At 44.5% G+C, this 16545-nt stretch overlaps 1 protein-coding gene across 5 annotated transcripts in view; it reads left to right on the top strand.

Moving 5' to 3' along the window:
* The window catches only part of CACNA1D (calcium voltage-gated channel subunit alpha1 D), a gene marked incomplete at both ends in the record, with an annotated part of 454266 nt that overhangs the window by 104827 nt on the left and 332894 nt on the right, over window positions 1–16545 (top strand). For 4 of the 5 annotated variants that reach the window (XM_080715696.1, XM_080715694.1, XM_080715697.1 and 1 more), the window contains 3 exons: window positions 7893–7959; window positions 9770–10079; window positions 15167–15272. In XM_080715696.1, the coding sequence (XP_080571822.1) occupies window positions 7893–7959; window positions 9770–10079; window positions 15167–15272 (483 nt within the window). Of the gene's footprint in view, window positions 1–7892; window positions 7960–9769; window positions 10080–15166; window positions 15273–16545 lie in introns of those variants that run through there. The other variant, XM_080715698.1, reaches the window with a different exon arrangement.

Genomic DNA, 16545 nt, shown 5'->3' with positions numbered 1-16545 from the left:
GGGGCTATAGTTTGGAGGTCAGATGTCCCTGGGTTTTATCCCTAGATCCGCAAACAAACAAAAACAAAAACAAAAATAATAAATGCTGGCAAGAATATGGAGAAGTAGGAACTCTGATACATTGTTGATGGGATTGCAAATTAGTGCAAGTACTTTGGAAAACAGTGCAGAAGATCCTAAGAAGAATGGGAATGAATTTACCTTAAGACTAGCTATACCACTCCTGGGTTTCTAGCCAAAAGAATGGAAACCAGACTACCACAGTAATGCATGCATGTCTGTGTTTATAGGTGTCCATCAACAGACAGATAGATTACAAAATTATGGGATATATACATAATGGAATTCTACTCAGCCATGAAGAACAAAATTATGTCATTTGCAGGGAAATGGATGGAACTGGAGAATATTATACTGAGATTAGTCAGTCACAAAAGTGAAAGGTCAGATGTTCTCCCTCATATGCAGAAGCTAGGGAGAAACTGGGACACAGGAGGGACTTGAGACAAAGAGGAGAAACCTTAGTGAAGGAGGCGACCTGAGACGGGAGGAGGGAGGAAGACTTGAAGAGGGAAACACTTTAATGGACATGATGTGTGTACTCAAACTTATCAAAGCCAATCATTGTGTTGAGCACCGGAAGGTGGGGAGGGAGAGAGAGTGGGGTGGGCACTGGGGGAGGGCTCAATGAGTGCTGTGTACATAAATGCCTCTAACTGAATTTCATCAAGATGTATGATTACAATGCACCAATAAAAAATAAAGTGAGAAGCATGAAGTAGAAAAAAGAATGTGAGGAACCCTTAGAAATCACGTTAGAAGCACTCATTTCACAGATGGGAAACTTTATGACTTGCTCCCTTTCCTCAGTCAGCATGGAAAATGGGGTGTGGACTGAACATATCAGACTCTGTCAGGATTTCCCAGCTGGGGATGTGGATTTGGTGTAACAAAGAATGGTGGATAAGAATTAAGAATTGGGTCAAGGGAGATGGGAAAGAACTAGTCGAAGGAACTGGAATTACTTTGATGAGAAATACAAATTCTGCTCTTCAAGTGAACAGTTACTTGATGAAGGATAAAGACCAGCTGGACCGTACTTGCAGTCATGCCAAAGCCAGAGGAAGGACGTGAAATTTTGCTGGTTTGGGAAGAAGTTGGTTCTCACTGAGCAGTTCTGATGGTGGTGAGGGTGGGTAAAGGGAGTATGGCTAGTAGCACCAGGAGATAAGGGAGTCACTAAGCCTGGAGCTACCTTCTGCAGGGCTTCCCTACTCAATTTCAGAATAGCATTACTCTTCCCCACAACTACAGCTAGTAAGTGACATCTTCTTAATTGACCCATCAGGCCTTCCTGCACCCTACAAATCTTTCTACCCTCTGATCTATCTTGCTCACTGGGGTTATTTTCATGAAGCACAACTCTGACATTTCTCTGCTCAAAAATGGCACAACGCCTCCTAAACAGGTGTTTTCAAAGAGTGGCCTATGTACTCCAAGAAGTAAGGTTGCCAGTTGTAGCAGATAAAAATCAAGAAACCTAGTTAAATTTGAATTTCAAATAAATAACAAATTTCTTTTTAGTATAAGCATGTCCTGTGCAATATTTGGGCATTCTGAGCTGTATCTGGTGACTGCCTGCAGGACCATAAGACCTTCTCAAGGGGTCTTTGAGGTTAGGACTATTTTCATAGTTACACTATGAATTATTTGCCTTTTCTACAGCTTTGATATTTGCATTGAAGGTATACAACCAACAGTGTTTAAAACTGCTGGTGTCTTAGCATGTATCAAGGCAGTACACTAAAGTGTACTGGTGAACACTCATTGTTCTGTTATGCACTCACAACACCAACACACAACACACAAATAAAAAAAACAAAACCTGTTTTTTACCCGAGTCTCCTTGATAAAGTAGTGAAAATTAGCAATTTTATTACATCTCAACCCTTACATAGATGTCTTTTATTTATTTATTTTTCTTTTGGCACTAGGGGTTGAATCCAGTGGCATTCTGCCTCTGAGCTACATTCCCAGCCCTATTTTATTTTGAAACAGGGTCTAAGTTGCTGAGGGCCTTGCTAAATTGCTGAGGCTGGCCTCAAACTTGCATCCTCCTGTCTCAGCCTCCCAGGTACTAAGTACTGTGCCCAGCTGTATAGATGTCTTTTTAGTATTCTGGGTAAAAAATTGGTACAAATACATGAAACATTGCTGCTGCCTGCAATGACTTTCTACTTGTGGGATGGTTTAAAGCAGGAAGCTGATGGGTTATTTTTTTATGCAACATCATTTTTGACACACCATAGTTATTCAGACCTAAGTATTTGGCAGGTATTTTCTTGAAAATGAAAGCAAACTAGTTACTTCAAAGAAAAAACTTGACAATATTTGTGCCAACTATAAAATTTGAGCTTTCAAGTAAAAATTAGAATCTTGAAAAACTTCTATCTACCATGGAGCACCTGAAAGCTTTCCAATACTTGAAGACTTTCTGATGAGATTGGTGGTGATAAAAATGAATTTGTTTTCTTATATTGTATAATAAAATGTGTTAACATTTGGAAAATCTGTGTGACTCAGTCACCCAATATTTTCCAAGTGACCAATGTATGACATTACCAAAGAATGCATTGGGAAAATACTTTTTCAAACTGTAGTTTCGATTGATAGACTGTAATGTAACAATGTATAAAAAGGTTCACTGATATGGTTTCAAATTCTACATTTCAACTAGTCTTTAAAATTCAGTTTTTGGTGCATAGCAAAGAATAATATTCACAGTTATCTAAAAAAGGCTATTAAGGCAGTCCTCCCTGTTCCAACTACATATCTGTGTGGGGCTGGATATTCATCAGACTCTTTAACCAAACAGTCTATCACTATGAATTGAATGCAGACGCAGATATGAGGATCTAAGCTGTCTTCTTTTCCACCAGACAGTAAAGAGACTTGTAAAAAAGAATGCCACTCTTCCCCCCTAGTTTAATCTGGAAAATAGTTACTTTTTATAAAAAAGTAGGTTAACATGTAATGAGCATGTTACTATTTTAAAGTGAATTATAAATGGTTTTTTAATGTTCTGTTAGAATTTTGAATATAGTAAATGTCAGTAGATAAAAATCTACATAGCAAAAGCTCTTCAGGGTCTATTATAACTGTTGAGTATTAAGGGGTTCAGAAACCAAAAAGTTTGAGAAGCCGGGCTTGATGGCACATGCCTATAATCCCAGTACTTGGGAGGTGGAGATAGAAGGATCATTGGTTTGAGGTCAGCCTGGGCAACTTAGTGAGATTTTGCTTTGAAATAAAAGATAAAATAGGGCTGTGGGGTGTAAGGCAGAGTTAGGATGACATTGGTGTCAATCCTTAGTTTTTTTTTTTTTTTTTAAAGGACTGCATGGTAAAACACCTAGTTTGGGTGAGCCAGGCCATAGAGACTTTTTCCCAATCCTGCCTCCTAAGCACCCCTAGATCCCAGCCTGCCTACTTACTGATTTCTGCATGTGTTCATGGTTTTGCATATGCCATTCCTCTATCTAGAACACATGTTCCCACACTCTGTCTTCTGCTTTGGTGGTTAGTGGGTCAGGGCTACCCTCTCAGCACCAGTCTGTGGGTGGAGAGACTCATGGACTCAGATGTGTGCCCTCATCTTAGTATGTTCACGGACATATCCTGCACACAGCCTTCAGGATCTGTTTGTCTTCTTTAACTAGAATTCCTGGTATATGAAGGACCTACTTTTCTGTTTTATAGTTTTACCATCTAAGGGCCAAGTGTGCTACTATAAACTTCATGGAATTTTGGTAAATATTGCTGATAATTTTGAGTGTTACCTGTGAACTTTTGTGATTACTTACAGATTAATCAGAATATTTAGTGCCTGCTGTGGGCATAATACTTGGCAGTTCAAGGAGGGGGCTAATGAGATGATTCATTTTTAAGGTTATGCACTATGGTTGGAGAGACAAGATTCATAGCCAGAAAGCAAACAGGATACAGGTAGGCACCTAACCAAAGGAATAAACATATAAGGAAGGGGAGGTGGGAGTGGGAGGTACATGTGTATTTAGTGGCTGGGGGCAATCACAGAAGGCTTCAGGGAGGAGGCAGCGACTTGGTAGTGGCTTGCTAAGAGGGAGGGTTTAGCTAGAGGTCAGAAAGGCAGGGATTTCAGGTCAGTGAGTAAAGGAGAGCCAAGACAGAGGCAGAAATGAGCACAGCATGTTCACTGCCTAATGAGGAGACTGCTGACCACGGTGAAGGTGAAACAGCGGAAGGATAAGGCTGAAAGCCAGTCGGGGAAGTTTAGGTTGGATGTGGAAGTGCTGGAAGCGAGATGGTATTTTCTATCAGATGTGTGATTTGTGAGAGAGGAGGCATCTGGCTCACCACTGGGGTGTGATATGGTCAGTCTCTGGCCTGGAGTCCATGCAGGTAACCACATCTAGAACACCAGCTCTGTGCTTTTATTTAAAAAATTTTATTTTTGCATTCAGATTGTACATAATATTGAGATTCACAGTTAGCTCTGCCCTTAAATGGGAGTCTTTTCTATTACAAGGCACAGAGAGTAAGATGGCGCCATAGAGCCTTAGCGACACACCTGGGTCTTGGCACGCGGCTGTTGGCGGCTGGGCTCTTTTAGGTTAGCCTTTTTCACATATCACCTCAGCCACTGAGTAACTGTGTGTGGTTTGGAGCAAGTTACTCAGCTTCTGGGTGTCTTGGTTTTGTCATTTGTAAATGGAGTGTTGATGGTACCTGTCTTACAGTCTTATGGGAATTAAATGAACTATACCTATAAAACATGTGGCACATGGATGTGGCACGCAGGGAGCCTTTAAAAATATTAGCTACAGCTGTAGCTAATATGGTGGCACATGCCTGTTATCCTAGTACTTGGGAGGCTGAGACAGGAGGATCATAGGTTTGCAGCCAGCCTCAGCTATTTAGTGAGGCCCTCTGCAACTTAGTGAGACCATTTCAAAATACAGATTAAGTAGGGCTGGGGATGTAGCTCAGAGGTAGACTGCCTGTTGGTTCCATTTCCAGTGCCATATACACAAAAAATTTACTAGCTACTATTTACTCAGTAAGTAGTTAATTCACATTATCCTGGGAATATAGATATTTAAATTACCCCAACTGAGCTGGGCTTGGTGGCGCACGCTTGTAATCCCTGTGCTTGGGAGGCTGAGACAGGAGGATCGCACAGGTTCGAAGCCAGCCTCAGCTACTACGTGAGGATCTCAGCAACTTAGTGAGACCCTGTTTCCAAATAAAACATAAAATAGGTCTGGAAGTATAGCCCAGAGGTAGAAAGCCTCTGGGTTCCACCCCCAGTACCACAAAAATAAATAAATAAATAAATTACCCCAACTGCCCAAAATATCCAGAGCTGTGTAGAATCAAGACCTTCAAGAAACACACACAGGCCCTTGTTGAAGATACTGCAAAGATATAATGTAAAAACTTCTACACTCATTAAGTGTTGGAGTACAGAACTCAAACACCCAAATCACAATGTAATCATATCACCTCTCAGTTAAAACACGGCCACAGGCTCCCACCACAGAGAAGATGCATTTGGTCTTCTCCTGGGTTGGAGGGGCCTTTACAGCCTTCTTCCTTCCCTAGCCCAGGCTGGTGACCTCCCTGAACCTCCGCTTCTTTTCAGACACACCCCACTCCAGGCTCTTTCCTGCCTTCATTTTAGTCTCCAAGGCTCATTCCTCTTTACCCCATTTGTGCCCCGTAAAATTATTCACCTATTTTTTTTTTTTTTTTTTTTTTTGGTGGTACTGGGGGTGGAAACCAGAGGCTTTCTCCGGGCTACACTCCCAGACCTTTTTTATATTTTATTTGGAAACAGGGTCTCACTAAGTTGCTGAAATTATTCACCTATTTTTTAAGAGACCTTTTAGAGCAGTTCTAGTTTTTTAGAAAAAATCCACAGTTTTGGTTTGTAGTACTGGAGATTGATCTACGAGGCCCTCTGCCACTGGGCTACACCACAGCACCATTTAATATTATTTTTTTTTAAATTGTGAAAGTCTTGCTAATTTGCTAAGGCTGACTTTGAAACTACATCCTCCTCAACTCCCCAAGTACTAGTATTCACAGGTGTGTGCCACCACACTCGGCTAGGGTTCATACTTCTATGGGTTTTGACAAATGCACAATGTCCTACACCCATCATTACAGAGTCATACCGCATAGCTTCAGTGCCCTAAGATGGCCATGTGTTCCACCCATTCTTCACTCCCCATCAGCTTTGAACAATCTGTAAAAAAAAAAAAAAAAAAAAAGCCCCCTCTTCTGTGATGATGTCTCAGATTCCCTCAACTATAATTCAACTCTGAGGCTCACACGTACTTTACTCATACTTGCTATAGCTTCTCTGCACTTTACAGAGATGTATACACACTTCTCTACCTCCACTAGATTGCTGAGAGAGGGCTAAGGCACCGATTTGTCCAGAGGATACCTACCCAACAGCTGCTCTTCCAATTTCAGGAAGGCCCCTGGAGTCTTCTTTCTGGTCCCCACTGACTCTTCCCAGGTGGCCCCCAAACACACACAATTGAGGATGCCCGGTGTGTCTTCTTTGAGCCAGGAGCACCTTCCCATAAACACTTATTTTCTTAATCCATGCTGAGCTTTATAGACACTGTTCTCAAACGTTCAAAAAAACGCTGTAGGAACAAGCAGATCTGAACAAAGGCAAATAAATCGAATCCAGCAAAGTAACAAAACAGACACCCTTCTGCACAGCCAGCACAAAGCTAAATGCAAAATATCAGTCATCCACTTAGATATGGTATTTTCCCTTCTAGCGGGAGTTGCCCTTTGCAAACCTCCCTCACCCCAATTAGGAGGCCGCGAATGTCTAAAATAAACTCCTCAGCTCCCTGACCGAAGTCAACAGTTTCTGCAGCACCATCTATTCCCTTGAGCAAGACTGGCGGTTTGAAAGATCTTTGCTAGAGGGGGTGGCCGTGGTGGCTGTGAGGGGGAGGAAGAGGGGGACAGAGGGAGAGAGGGAGAAGAGGGAAGGAGGGGGTGGGGAGAGCGCGCGAGCCGCCCGGCCTCGGCCGCGCCAGACCCCTGGGGCCGGGAGGAGGCGGCGCCCTGGGGGCCGGTGACACTGGCCACGGTTACCTGGGGCACCCAGGGCGCCCTGGCGAGACCTCCCCGTCCTGCAGCAGGACGCAGGGGAGCGGGGCGCCGCGGGCCGGCGCGGCAGGGCGAGGCCGCGGGGCGGCACCTGCGCCGGGCGCGGCGGGGGCCAGGTGCGCGGCGCGCGGCGGGAGGGCGGCGGCTCCTCCCCCGGCGGGCGCGCGGCGGCGGCGGCCGGGGTCTCGCGGGCGGGCGGGCGGGCGGGCGGCGCGCGGCGCGGGGCGGGGCGGGCGGGCGGCGCTCCGTGCCCGGATGTGAGCGGCGGTCGCGGTCGCGGTCGCGAGGCGGCGGGCGGCGGGCGGCGCAGCGCGGCGGCGGCGGCGGCATGGGGGGCGCTGCGAGCGGCCCCGGCGGCCGGGCCGGCGTCTCCGCGGCGCGCCTCTGCTAGCGGAGCGGACCAAGCCCATCTTCTTTGCAGCAAAAAATTACCTGTATATATTATCGGGATAATATATACATCCGATTTTATTTTTTACAAAAGTTTATTTTGCTCCATTTTTTTGGAAAAGGAGGGAGCGTGGGCGGCGAGCGGTTTCTGCCGGCTACCCCTATTTTCTGTTATTTGTCCCCGTCCTTCCCCACCCCCTGCCGGAGCGAGCGGCAGGGCAGGACCGCGGCCCCTACCTAGCGGCCCCTGGCACGCTCCTCCCGCCCCCATGCTCCGCGCCGTGCCCTGCACACAGTAGGCGCCCAATCAATGCTCGTGGATGATGATGATGATGATGATGAAAGAGATGCAGCACCAGCGGCAGCAGCGAGCGGACCGCGCGAACGGTGAGCGCCCGAGCCGGCGCGTCCTCCCCGCGCCCTGCCCGGGGCGGGCCGAGGGCTGGGCCGAGGATGCTCGGGCTCGGCGGCCCCTCGCCGGGGCGGTGCGTGGCAGCCACTCCGTGCCCCCCTCGGGCCCTGGATGTCCGCGTTCCTTCTGCATTTCGGGGTGGGGGCGGCCATTGGGTACGTGGAGTGCGGCGCCGCTGCCCGGGCTCAGTGTCCTCGGGCTCAACTTTCCTCCAGTGCCCCCAGCGATGGCGGGAGGGGGCCGTTAGTCTGAGCCGGAGCCCCCTCTGCAGCCTCTTCTTGCCTTCCCCTCCTCCTCCGCCCCTCGGTGACTGGGAAGAAGGTCCCCGGTGGCATCCGGGAAAATTCGAGGATTGCCTGTTTTCACCTTTCGCGCCCGCGGGGGAGGCGCACACCCCTCCTCCCGCGGGGGAGGCCGGGTCGCAGAGTCGGGGGAAGGGGGTCGCGTGGAGAGTGTATTCTGGCTCCAGGCGCCTCCAGCGCACACATCGGTAACCTAGCAATGTCCAGGGAGTCGCTGCCGCTGTGGGCTTCCTCTCCTCAGCCCGGGTTCGGGCACCACGTGCAGTTTCCACGCGGGCCGGGGCTGGGTCGAAGGAGGCTGAAGCGGCTCCTGACCAGCCCCCCTCTTTGGAGATCAATGGCGCCCCCCAACCCCGCTAGGCTCGAAGCCTTTCCGGGTGAGCGCTCCCCAAGGGAAGCTTGGCAAGGCTCATCCCTGGGCTGCGATTGTCTGCAGTCTGCCTCTTTCGCTCCCTTCCCAGGCTGGCTGGGCCGGCAGACCTGTGCTTCTCTGACTCTTTACTTAGCAATAATTGGTTTTGCAAATGCCGATCCCTCTATTTCTCCGTCGTGTCTCTCACGTTGACTTCTGCTTCAGCGAGGAGGATGTGGCCTAAGGCAGGCAGGTGCCTGGGAGACCTGCCTGGGAGCTTGACCTCCAAGTGGTGGGGGCTCCGCAGGGAAGCTCCCTTGGTTCTGCCTTGTGTGAACCTGGATGCTAGCTACACCGAGATGATTCTTGCTGAGGCCTCCAGATCCCTGGCATAATCCAGCCTGTCTGTCCTAGGTGTAGGGGTGCAGGCTTGGCTGCTGCTGCTGCAATTTAAAATGCAAAAACGCCCTAAAGATGTTTTCTGTTTTCGGAAGCTTGTGAAGAAAATGAGTCCCAAGCATCATGAATTTTCATTTACAGGAAGTGTCAGTGTATAATCTAGATATTTATTATGGGGCTTTTGGTATTGCCCAGTGCCAGTGAAGGATTCTCCCCCCCCCCATGTTGGGGGGGATGCATTCATGATTGTGAAAAGATGTTGGAGTAACACCCTGAAAACGATTAAGGCTATTGAATTATTGGCACTACCTTTTTCTCATGATGTAATTATTTTAGAGAAAAGCGGTTGCATATATCTGTTAAATCATAAGAGATACATGGATTTTGAAAGTCAGAAAAGATTTTGAATAATTGTGACAATGGCCTCAGTTTGTCAGAAGAAAGGTACTAACAGCCTGCTTGTAAAGACATGATGCGAAGTACTAACTGGTTGGGTGTGGTGCAGCAGTGATCCTGTGTGATTGACAGAGCACAGGACCATGGACTTTTCTTACTGTTCTGCCTGATCAAATTCCTGCTTCTGAAAAACAGGACATGTGGTTCAAAATGGAAACATAGGATTGATTCACCTTGTTATTGATGAGCGACAACCTTGCCACCCCCCGACACTGGATTCTCTCTCTCTCTTTTCTCCTTATTTTAATAATTCTTTTTTTTTTTCCTTCTCTCCAGAGGCAAACTATGCAAGAAGCACCAGACTCCCTCTTTCTGGTGAAGGACCAACTTCTCAGCCGAATAGCTCCAAGCAAACTGTCCTGTCCTGGCAAGCTGCAATTGATGCTGCTAGACAGGCCAAGGCTGCCCAAACTATGAGCACCTCCGGACCCCCACCTGTAGGATCTCTTTCCCAAAGAAAACGTCAGCAATACGCCAAGAGCAAAAAACAGGGTAACTCGTCCAACAGCCGACCTGCCCGCGCCCTTTTCTGCTTATCACTCAATAACCCCATCCGAAGAGCCTGCATTAGTATAGTGGAATGGAAGTATCCTTTTTTGGGGGAAGAAGTCTTTCTCTTTTTTACCATCTGTTCTTTAAAAGGATTTGCTTTCTGAAATGACACAAAGCTATAGCAGTCTGAAATGTGAGCAAAAGAAGACGCTGTATATAAGAGGTTTCATGGTATATGGCTTCCTCTTTCTTCAGGTTGTAGTGGATAAATATATAAATATATATATAAATATATAAATATTATAAATATATCTGTGGATATATTTAACCTGCTGTCTGCATGCATGTATACTGGTGGTGGGGAGAGAGAGAGAAGCCCAAAATTTCAAAGTGATAGAGCTAAAATGTGAAACTAACCTTTGGTCATTAGACAGTACCTGGTTAGTTTTAAATCCTCTCTTGTCTTTGGACAGTGATACATAGTGAACCTATTGCGGATGAGGTATGCTGATTTAAAGAAATAAAAGGCTTAGACTATACTGACACTATACTGGAAGTGACTTAGTGAAACCTTCTCCTTAGTGATGTTTGAAATTTGCAACTACAGTTAATGCTAAAGTTGGATTGAACTCTGCCTTTTGGTGATTCTAACTGTTCAGGTAGCTGCAAATGTGAACATTTTCTTCATGGGGCGGTTGCTTTTTATTTTTTCTGTATTGAGGATTGAATCCAAGGGCATTCTGCCTCCAAGATACACCCCCAACCCTATTTTTAATTTTTATTTTGAAACGGGGTCTCACGAAATTGCGGAGGGCCTCACTAAGTAGCTGAGGCTGGCTGTGAACCTGCAATCCTCCTGTTTGAGCCTACCAAGTACTAGGATTACAAGTGTATGCTACCACGCCTGGCTCTGATTTTGTTTTTTTGCTATTAATGCTATGACTTCCTGGAATTTCCTTTTGACAAATTCCAAAAAAGTATTTGAAATGTGAGTGTGGTGGAGATGGTCCAGGCAGAGGTTTGTGTGTGCCTCTTCTTCCTGAGCCCTTGTGAGTTATAGAGCAGACCCTTTGAGTGGAGGAATTTGCAGTTGCTGCCTTTATTAAAAAAAAAAAAAGATATTTCTGTCTATTCTTTGGGCTGAAGTTACATCTTGGGGCGTCTCCTTTGTATTTTTAAAACTGAACTCAAATGCCCTGTGATGGTCGTCATGCCCCAGATCTTAGAAAACTGTTGTGCTTCTCCCGCTCCTGACACTGAAGGCCAGGCCCTAGTGACTGCTGTCCTTCGCAAAAGGCTGACTGGAGCTTGTTTTTTTTTCAGCAAATAGCTTTCTAACTAGTCAGCCCAGGTAAAATAAAACATTTCCTTTTCTCCAGAAGGGTGGTTGGAGCGGACTAGGCCTCAGAGCAGTTCCTAATGGTAGGCTGGAGTGTGAATGTAGGACTTTCCCCACCAGGGCAGAAACATGCAGAAGCCATGCTACAAAGATGTTGGCGGCTAGCTAGAAAGTGGAGTTGAAACTTCCTAATAATTCGAGTGCCCAGCCAGGCAATTATTTACATTTCCTCTGTCTTAGCTGCCTGTTTTCTCTGCCCATGGACAGGAGTTAAAATGAGGCAATCTTCCGGGCGTGGTGGCGCACGCTTGTAATCCCAGCATTTGGGAGGCGGGGACTGGAGGATCGCAGTTCATGGACAGCCTCAGCTACTTAGCGAGGCCCTTCACAACTCAGTGAGACCCTGTTTAAAAAAAAAAAAAGACTAAGAAAGTAGGGATGGGGGTGTAGCTTGGAGGTATAATACCCCTGGGTTCCATCCATGGTACCGCACCACCAAAAAAAAAAAAAAAAAAAAAATGAGGCAATCTAGAGAAGAGTTTTGGAGAGAGCAGCTAAATGCTAGGGTATGATTTTAAAGGGTTTTTACATGCTTCTTCCTTTTAGAACAGATGTCTCTTCTCTAGAGTGAGTTATGGTGTCTCTCACATAGCCAGGGGTGTGTGTGTGTGTGTGTGTGTGTGCATTTTCTCTTGAGTTCTTTCTAGTCTGAGGACAGAACACTCATGTCAGGCCAAGGGAAGTGAGGTAAATGAGCACGTGCCTCAGTGGCCTCACTGGAGTCGTGGGTGGCAGCTGCACTTGCCAGGAAGATCTCCTCCTTGGGCTGGCTTAATGTGCCTCTGAGTAAGCAGTGACCTCTTGGTGAGGTCACCAATTTTATATGGAGTGAGGTAGGAGACCCAGTGCTGTTTCTTTTTGTGCACAGTAATTTGTACATAGCAATTTATGTATACGGAGTGAATTCCTGGATCATGCTGCTGGCTCCCTTTCCCAAGTTGCCAGATACTTGTGAATAGGAAATAGGGCATGTGGCTACCAGCTCAGGGAGAAGCTACTTACAAGTGGGACAGTTTGTAGAATGGGTAGATATTAAATGATACATGATCTATTTGGTTTTTTTTCAAAAGAGAGTTTCTTTCTATTTTAGGAGCTGGTTATGGAAATTCTCCCCAAGTCAGGTCTGCAGGCCTAGTCAGTACTAGAAAAAGTGAGAGTCTAGTTTGTTTTTACAAACATGCAGGACAGAGTGGCCTGCACCCTGTGGGAGTGAGAGGTGTTCCTCATAAAAAAATATATACCTTATGTTTAGTCTTCCTAAACAGTGTTAGTATTTCTCAGATTTGTAGGGTTATTATTTAGATGTTGGGAAATAGAAAAAAAAAGAATGGTGGTGTGGGGGAGGGAGAGACTGTTTTTACAGAGAATTATTGGGACAGTTTACTTTTTAATTTTCAGAGTAGAGCTGCTAAGAGGAAAATGAAATAAGAGCAGGATGTGGTGGCACATGCCTGTAATCCCAGTACCTGGGAGGCGGAGACAGTTGCTGATAGCAATACTCTCAGCAACTTAGCAAGACCCTGTTTCCAAATAAAAAAATGAACAGGGCTGGGGTGTAGCTCAGAGGTAGAATGCTCTTGGGTACAATACTCAGTACCACAAAACTAAAAAAGAAAGAAAGAAAAAGAAGTGAGCATTCAAAAATATTTTTAAGGTGAACTTTATTTATTTTTGCAGTACTGGGGATTGAATCTAAGGAGCATTCTATCTCCAAGCTACCCCCCCATCCCTATTTTTTATTTGTTATTTTGAAACAAGGTCTCACTAAATTGTGGAAGGCCTCACTAAGTAGCTGAGGCTAGCCATGCACCTGTGATCCTCCTGTCTCAGCCTCCCAAGAACTGGGATTACAAGTATGCATCACCACTACCAGGTTGAAGTGGACTGTTTTAAAGTTGTGTCCCTGGGTGAAAGATTTTGTATCACTAGATGAGTTAAGAGAATCAATATGAGTTAAAGCTCTAAAGGCTTTAAAATAAACCCATCAAAGCTAATAAGAAGATAATGTTATTCCTACCCTATTCCAATGAATTATCAAAGCTCTTCAAAGGGGCCGAGGTTTTATAATACCCAAGGGATCTCCAGAGAGGTAAGGAATATTTGTTTCTTGCATCATTTTTTGATTTCCCAGAAGGGCGTCAGGATGAATGGAGAACTGTCTGTTGATATCCTCAGATCTTTAGTTCCTCAAGGAATTTAGTTATGCCATGGCCTTGCCTCTTGTGGGTGAGGGTACAGGAGCACTGCTGTCAAGTCAAGCTCAGGAATTATAGATTAGGTTGGTGTCCCTAAACTCTCAAGTTTGGAATGTTGAAAACCTAAAGAAGAAAAACAGTCACTTGAACAGATGTCAAATTTTGTATTGCCTTTTTTTAACGGTATCTCTTAATAACATCAGTATGTTTAGCAAGTATATATTGAAGGCTTATCTCAAAGTGATTCTTCCAGACAGACAGACCTCCGAGATTTAAAATTGTTAAAGCTTACTTTGAAAGTATCTGGTGCTGATTTCTTATGGCTTTTTAATTTAATTTGTTTATAAATTACACACAGCAATAGCACATTCTAACTGTTCTAATCTGAAACAGTTAGAGCTATTGATTGCTCTAGTGGAGAAAGCAGAGGAAAGAGCTGGAGCCTGGCTTGCTTCTCACAGCCTCTGAGGTATTGAGACATGCTGTGCAAGTTACAGGGAGAATGGAGAAGGTGCTAGTGGCTTTGCCTGCCCCCATCCAGATAGGAGATTTTGACTGAGCCAGCCAGGAATAACCCCTGAGAAATGGCTTAACACATGGGGCCAAGAGTCTGTGGAAGAGATTTACCCCGTTATGGCTGCTTCTCTGTGTCTACAACAGCTGGGAATTTCAAAAGGCCTGTGTTGCTTTTTCCTTCTTTCTTTCTTTCTTTCTTTCTTTCTTTCTTTCTTTCTTTCTTTCTTTCTTTTTTTTTTTTTGTACTGAGGATTGAACACAGGGGATTCTACTTCTGAGCTATGCCTCCAGTCCTATTTTATTTCTAGTTTGAAACAGGGTCTCACTAGGTTGATGATAATCTCACTACTTGTTGGGCTGTCCTTAGAATCTACAATCCTCCTGTTTCATCCTCCCGAGTACTGGAATTACAAGTATGTGCCACCATGCTTGGCTCTGTGTTGCTTTTTTAAGCTACAAAGGCAAACCTGGTTCACTTAGTGCCGTAATTGGGCATTCAGTATTTTTAGTTTTTTTTTGTTGTTGTTGTTTTTTCTTTTTTGGTGCTGGGAGTTGAACCCAGGGGCATTCTATTTCTGAGCTAGACCCCAGCCCTATTTTATTTTTCATTTTGATCGCTTTCTGTCTTTTGGCTAAGATCAGGTGTATTTTCTTAAATTTGAAACACGATCTCATTAAGTTGCAGAGCATCTTAGTAAGTTGCTGAGGCTGGCTGCGAACCTCTGATCTTCCCATCTCAGCCTCCCAAGTATTGGGATTTCAAGTGTGTGCTACCATGCCCAGCCTACTTTTAGATTTTAATATACAATGTGCAGTAGAAGAATGAATGTAACATGATCCTTACAGCAGAGAAAAAAAGACACAGGTCATTTGATAGGAGAACCTATTGCGAGGTGCCTCTTGATGACAACTTCTGCTGAAAACCCAGTAGTTACAGTAGTCTGTCAAAGAGCGAGTTGTAGGATGTCATTTTTATTTTGTAAACAATTCACATGTGGTGTGCTCGAACATGTGATAAGAAAGATAGTTTATGCTTGTATAATGCGTATATACCTTAACAAAATCTTTCAGACCATTTGACATATTTATATTATTGGCTATTTTTGCCAATTGTGTGGCCTTAGCTATTTACATCCCATTCCCTGAAGATGATTCTAATTCAACAAATCATAACTTGGTAAGTGTCTTTAGAGTTCCTGCTTATCTTGTGTATCATTTGGCTGTACTTAAACCGGCAGCTGACTTTCTGGATGGTTGAAGTTTACAGCTATGCATGAAGTCCTGCAGCTTTGTAATAGTGTTTGTTTTTGTTTTTTAAAACCTGTATTCTCATATTTTACTAAATTAAAGTGTTTAAAATCATGAATCATATATAAATAGATATGGAACTTTTTATGGAAGAGATTTGTAGCAGATGTTAAAAAACGTTTCTCTCCATGTAGGCTTTTGATGACAACCATTCTTTTCCTGATAGTATTAGCTTTAAAAAAAATTCAGTGTTATTTGGGAGCAGTGGGTACTTTGATCAATTTTTTTTTTCTGGTAAGTAGAGAATTATCACAGATTTTGTATGAGATATTAATTTTTGTAAAAGTGGAATATAAAAAAATGAAGAAACTACATAGAGCATAATTTGGAGAAGGAAACAGTACAGTATTGAAGTTTTTCCTCCAAGTCCTATGAAAAGCCCCAGATAAGATAAGTTTATGGTTAAACACAGGATACATCTATATATTTTATTGCCCTCTTAAAGATTTACAGCATACATTAGCTGAGTAAAAGTGCTAGGAAGTCATATGCTAAAAACCAAGTTTCATTTTGTTTAATTCAGCTAGTTCCTAAAAGTAATTGGTCTGTCTTTCCTTCCCCTCTCTCTCTCTCTCTCTCTCTCTCTCTCTCTCTCTCTCTCTCTCTCTCTCTCCCTCCCTCCCTCCCTCCTTCCCTCCCTCCCTCTCTCTTTCTCTTCCTTTTTCTTTCTTTCCTTTATTTCTTTCTTTTGGCAGAAGACTAAATCATGGAACCAATGTCCCATGGAACCTCCTTTGGGAAAAGTTGATATAGTTAAAAGAAAAAAAGGCACCGACTTGTGTAAGGTTTAGTCTCACTCCCTGTAAATGAGTTGTCTTTGGGAGCATTTCTTGTGCCCTTATTGCACTGCCATTCATCTGCCTGGCAATCAGGGGATTGCCTAAGATCACTGGTATCATCTTTACCTCTGACATCCTGTGGTCTGTCTTTGATGATTCAGAAGCAATTCCAGGTTGTTTCTGGTGCTGAAGCAATTGTTTGCAAGGATCCATTTCTTATAATTGGAGGCCATGCAGATGCAGGGGGGATCAGTGGCGGACAATAGCAGACTGTAACAGTTTTGCTTTCTCCTCTTCTAGCTCCTTCCATTTTGTTTTGATTTCTCATGTTGAAGCTGTATTTTAACAGGGTTGGATATTTTG

Source organism: Muscardinus avellanarius (assembly GCF_963383645.1).
Source record: "Muscardinus avellanarius genome assembly, chromosome: 18".
In the NCBI taxonomy this organism is placed as follows: Eukaryota; Metazoa; Chordata; class Mammalia; order Rodentia; family Gliridae; genus Muscardinus; species Muscardinus avellanarius.
This window is presented reverse-complemented; position numbering and strand designations above follow the sequence as displayed.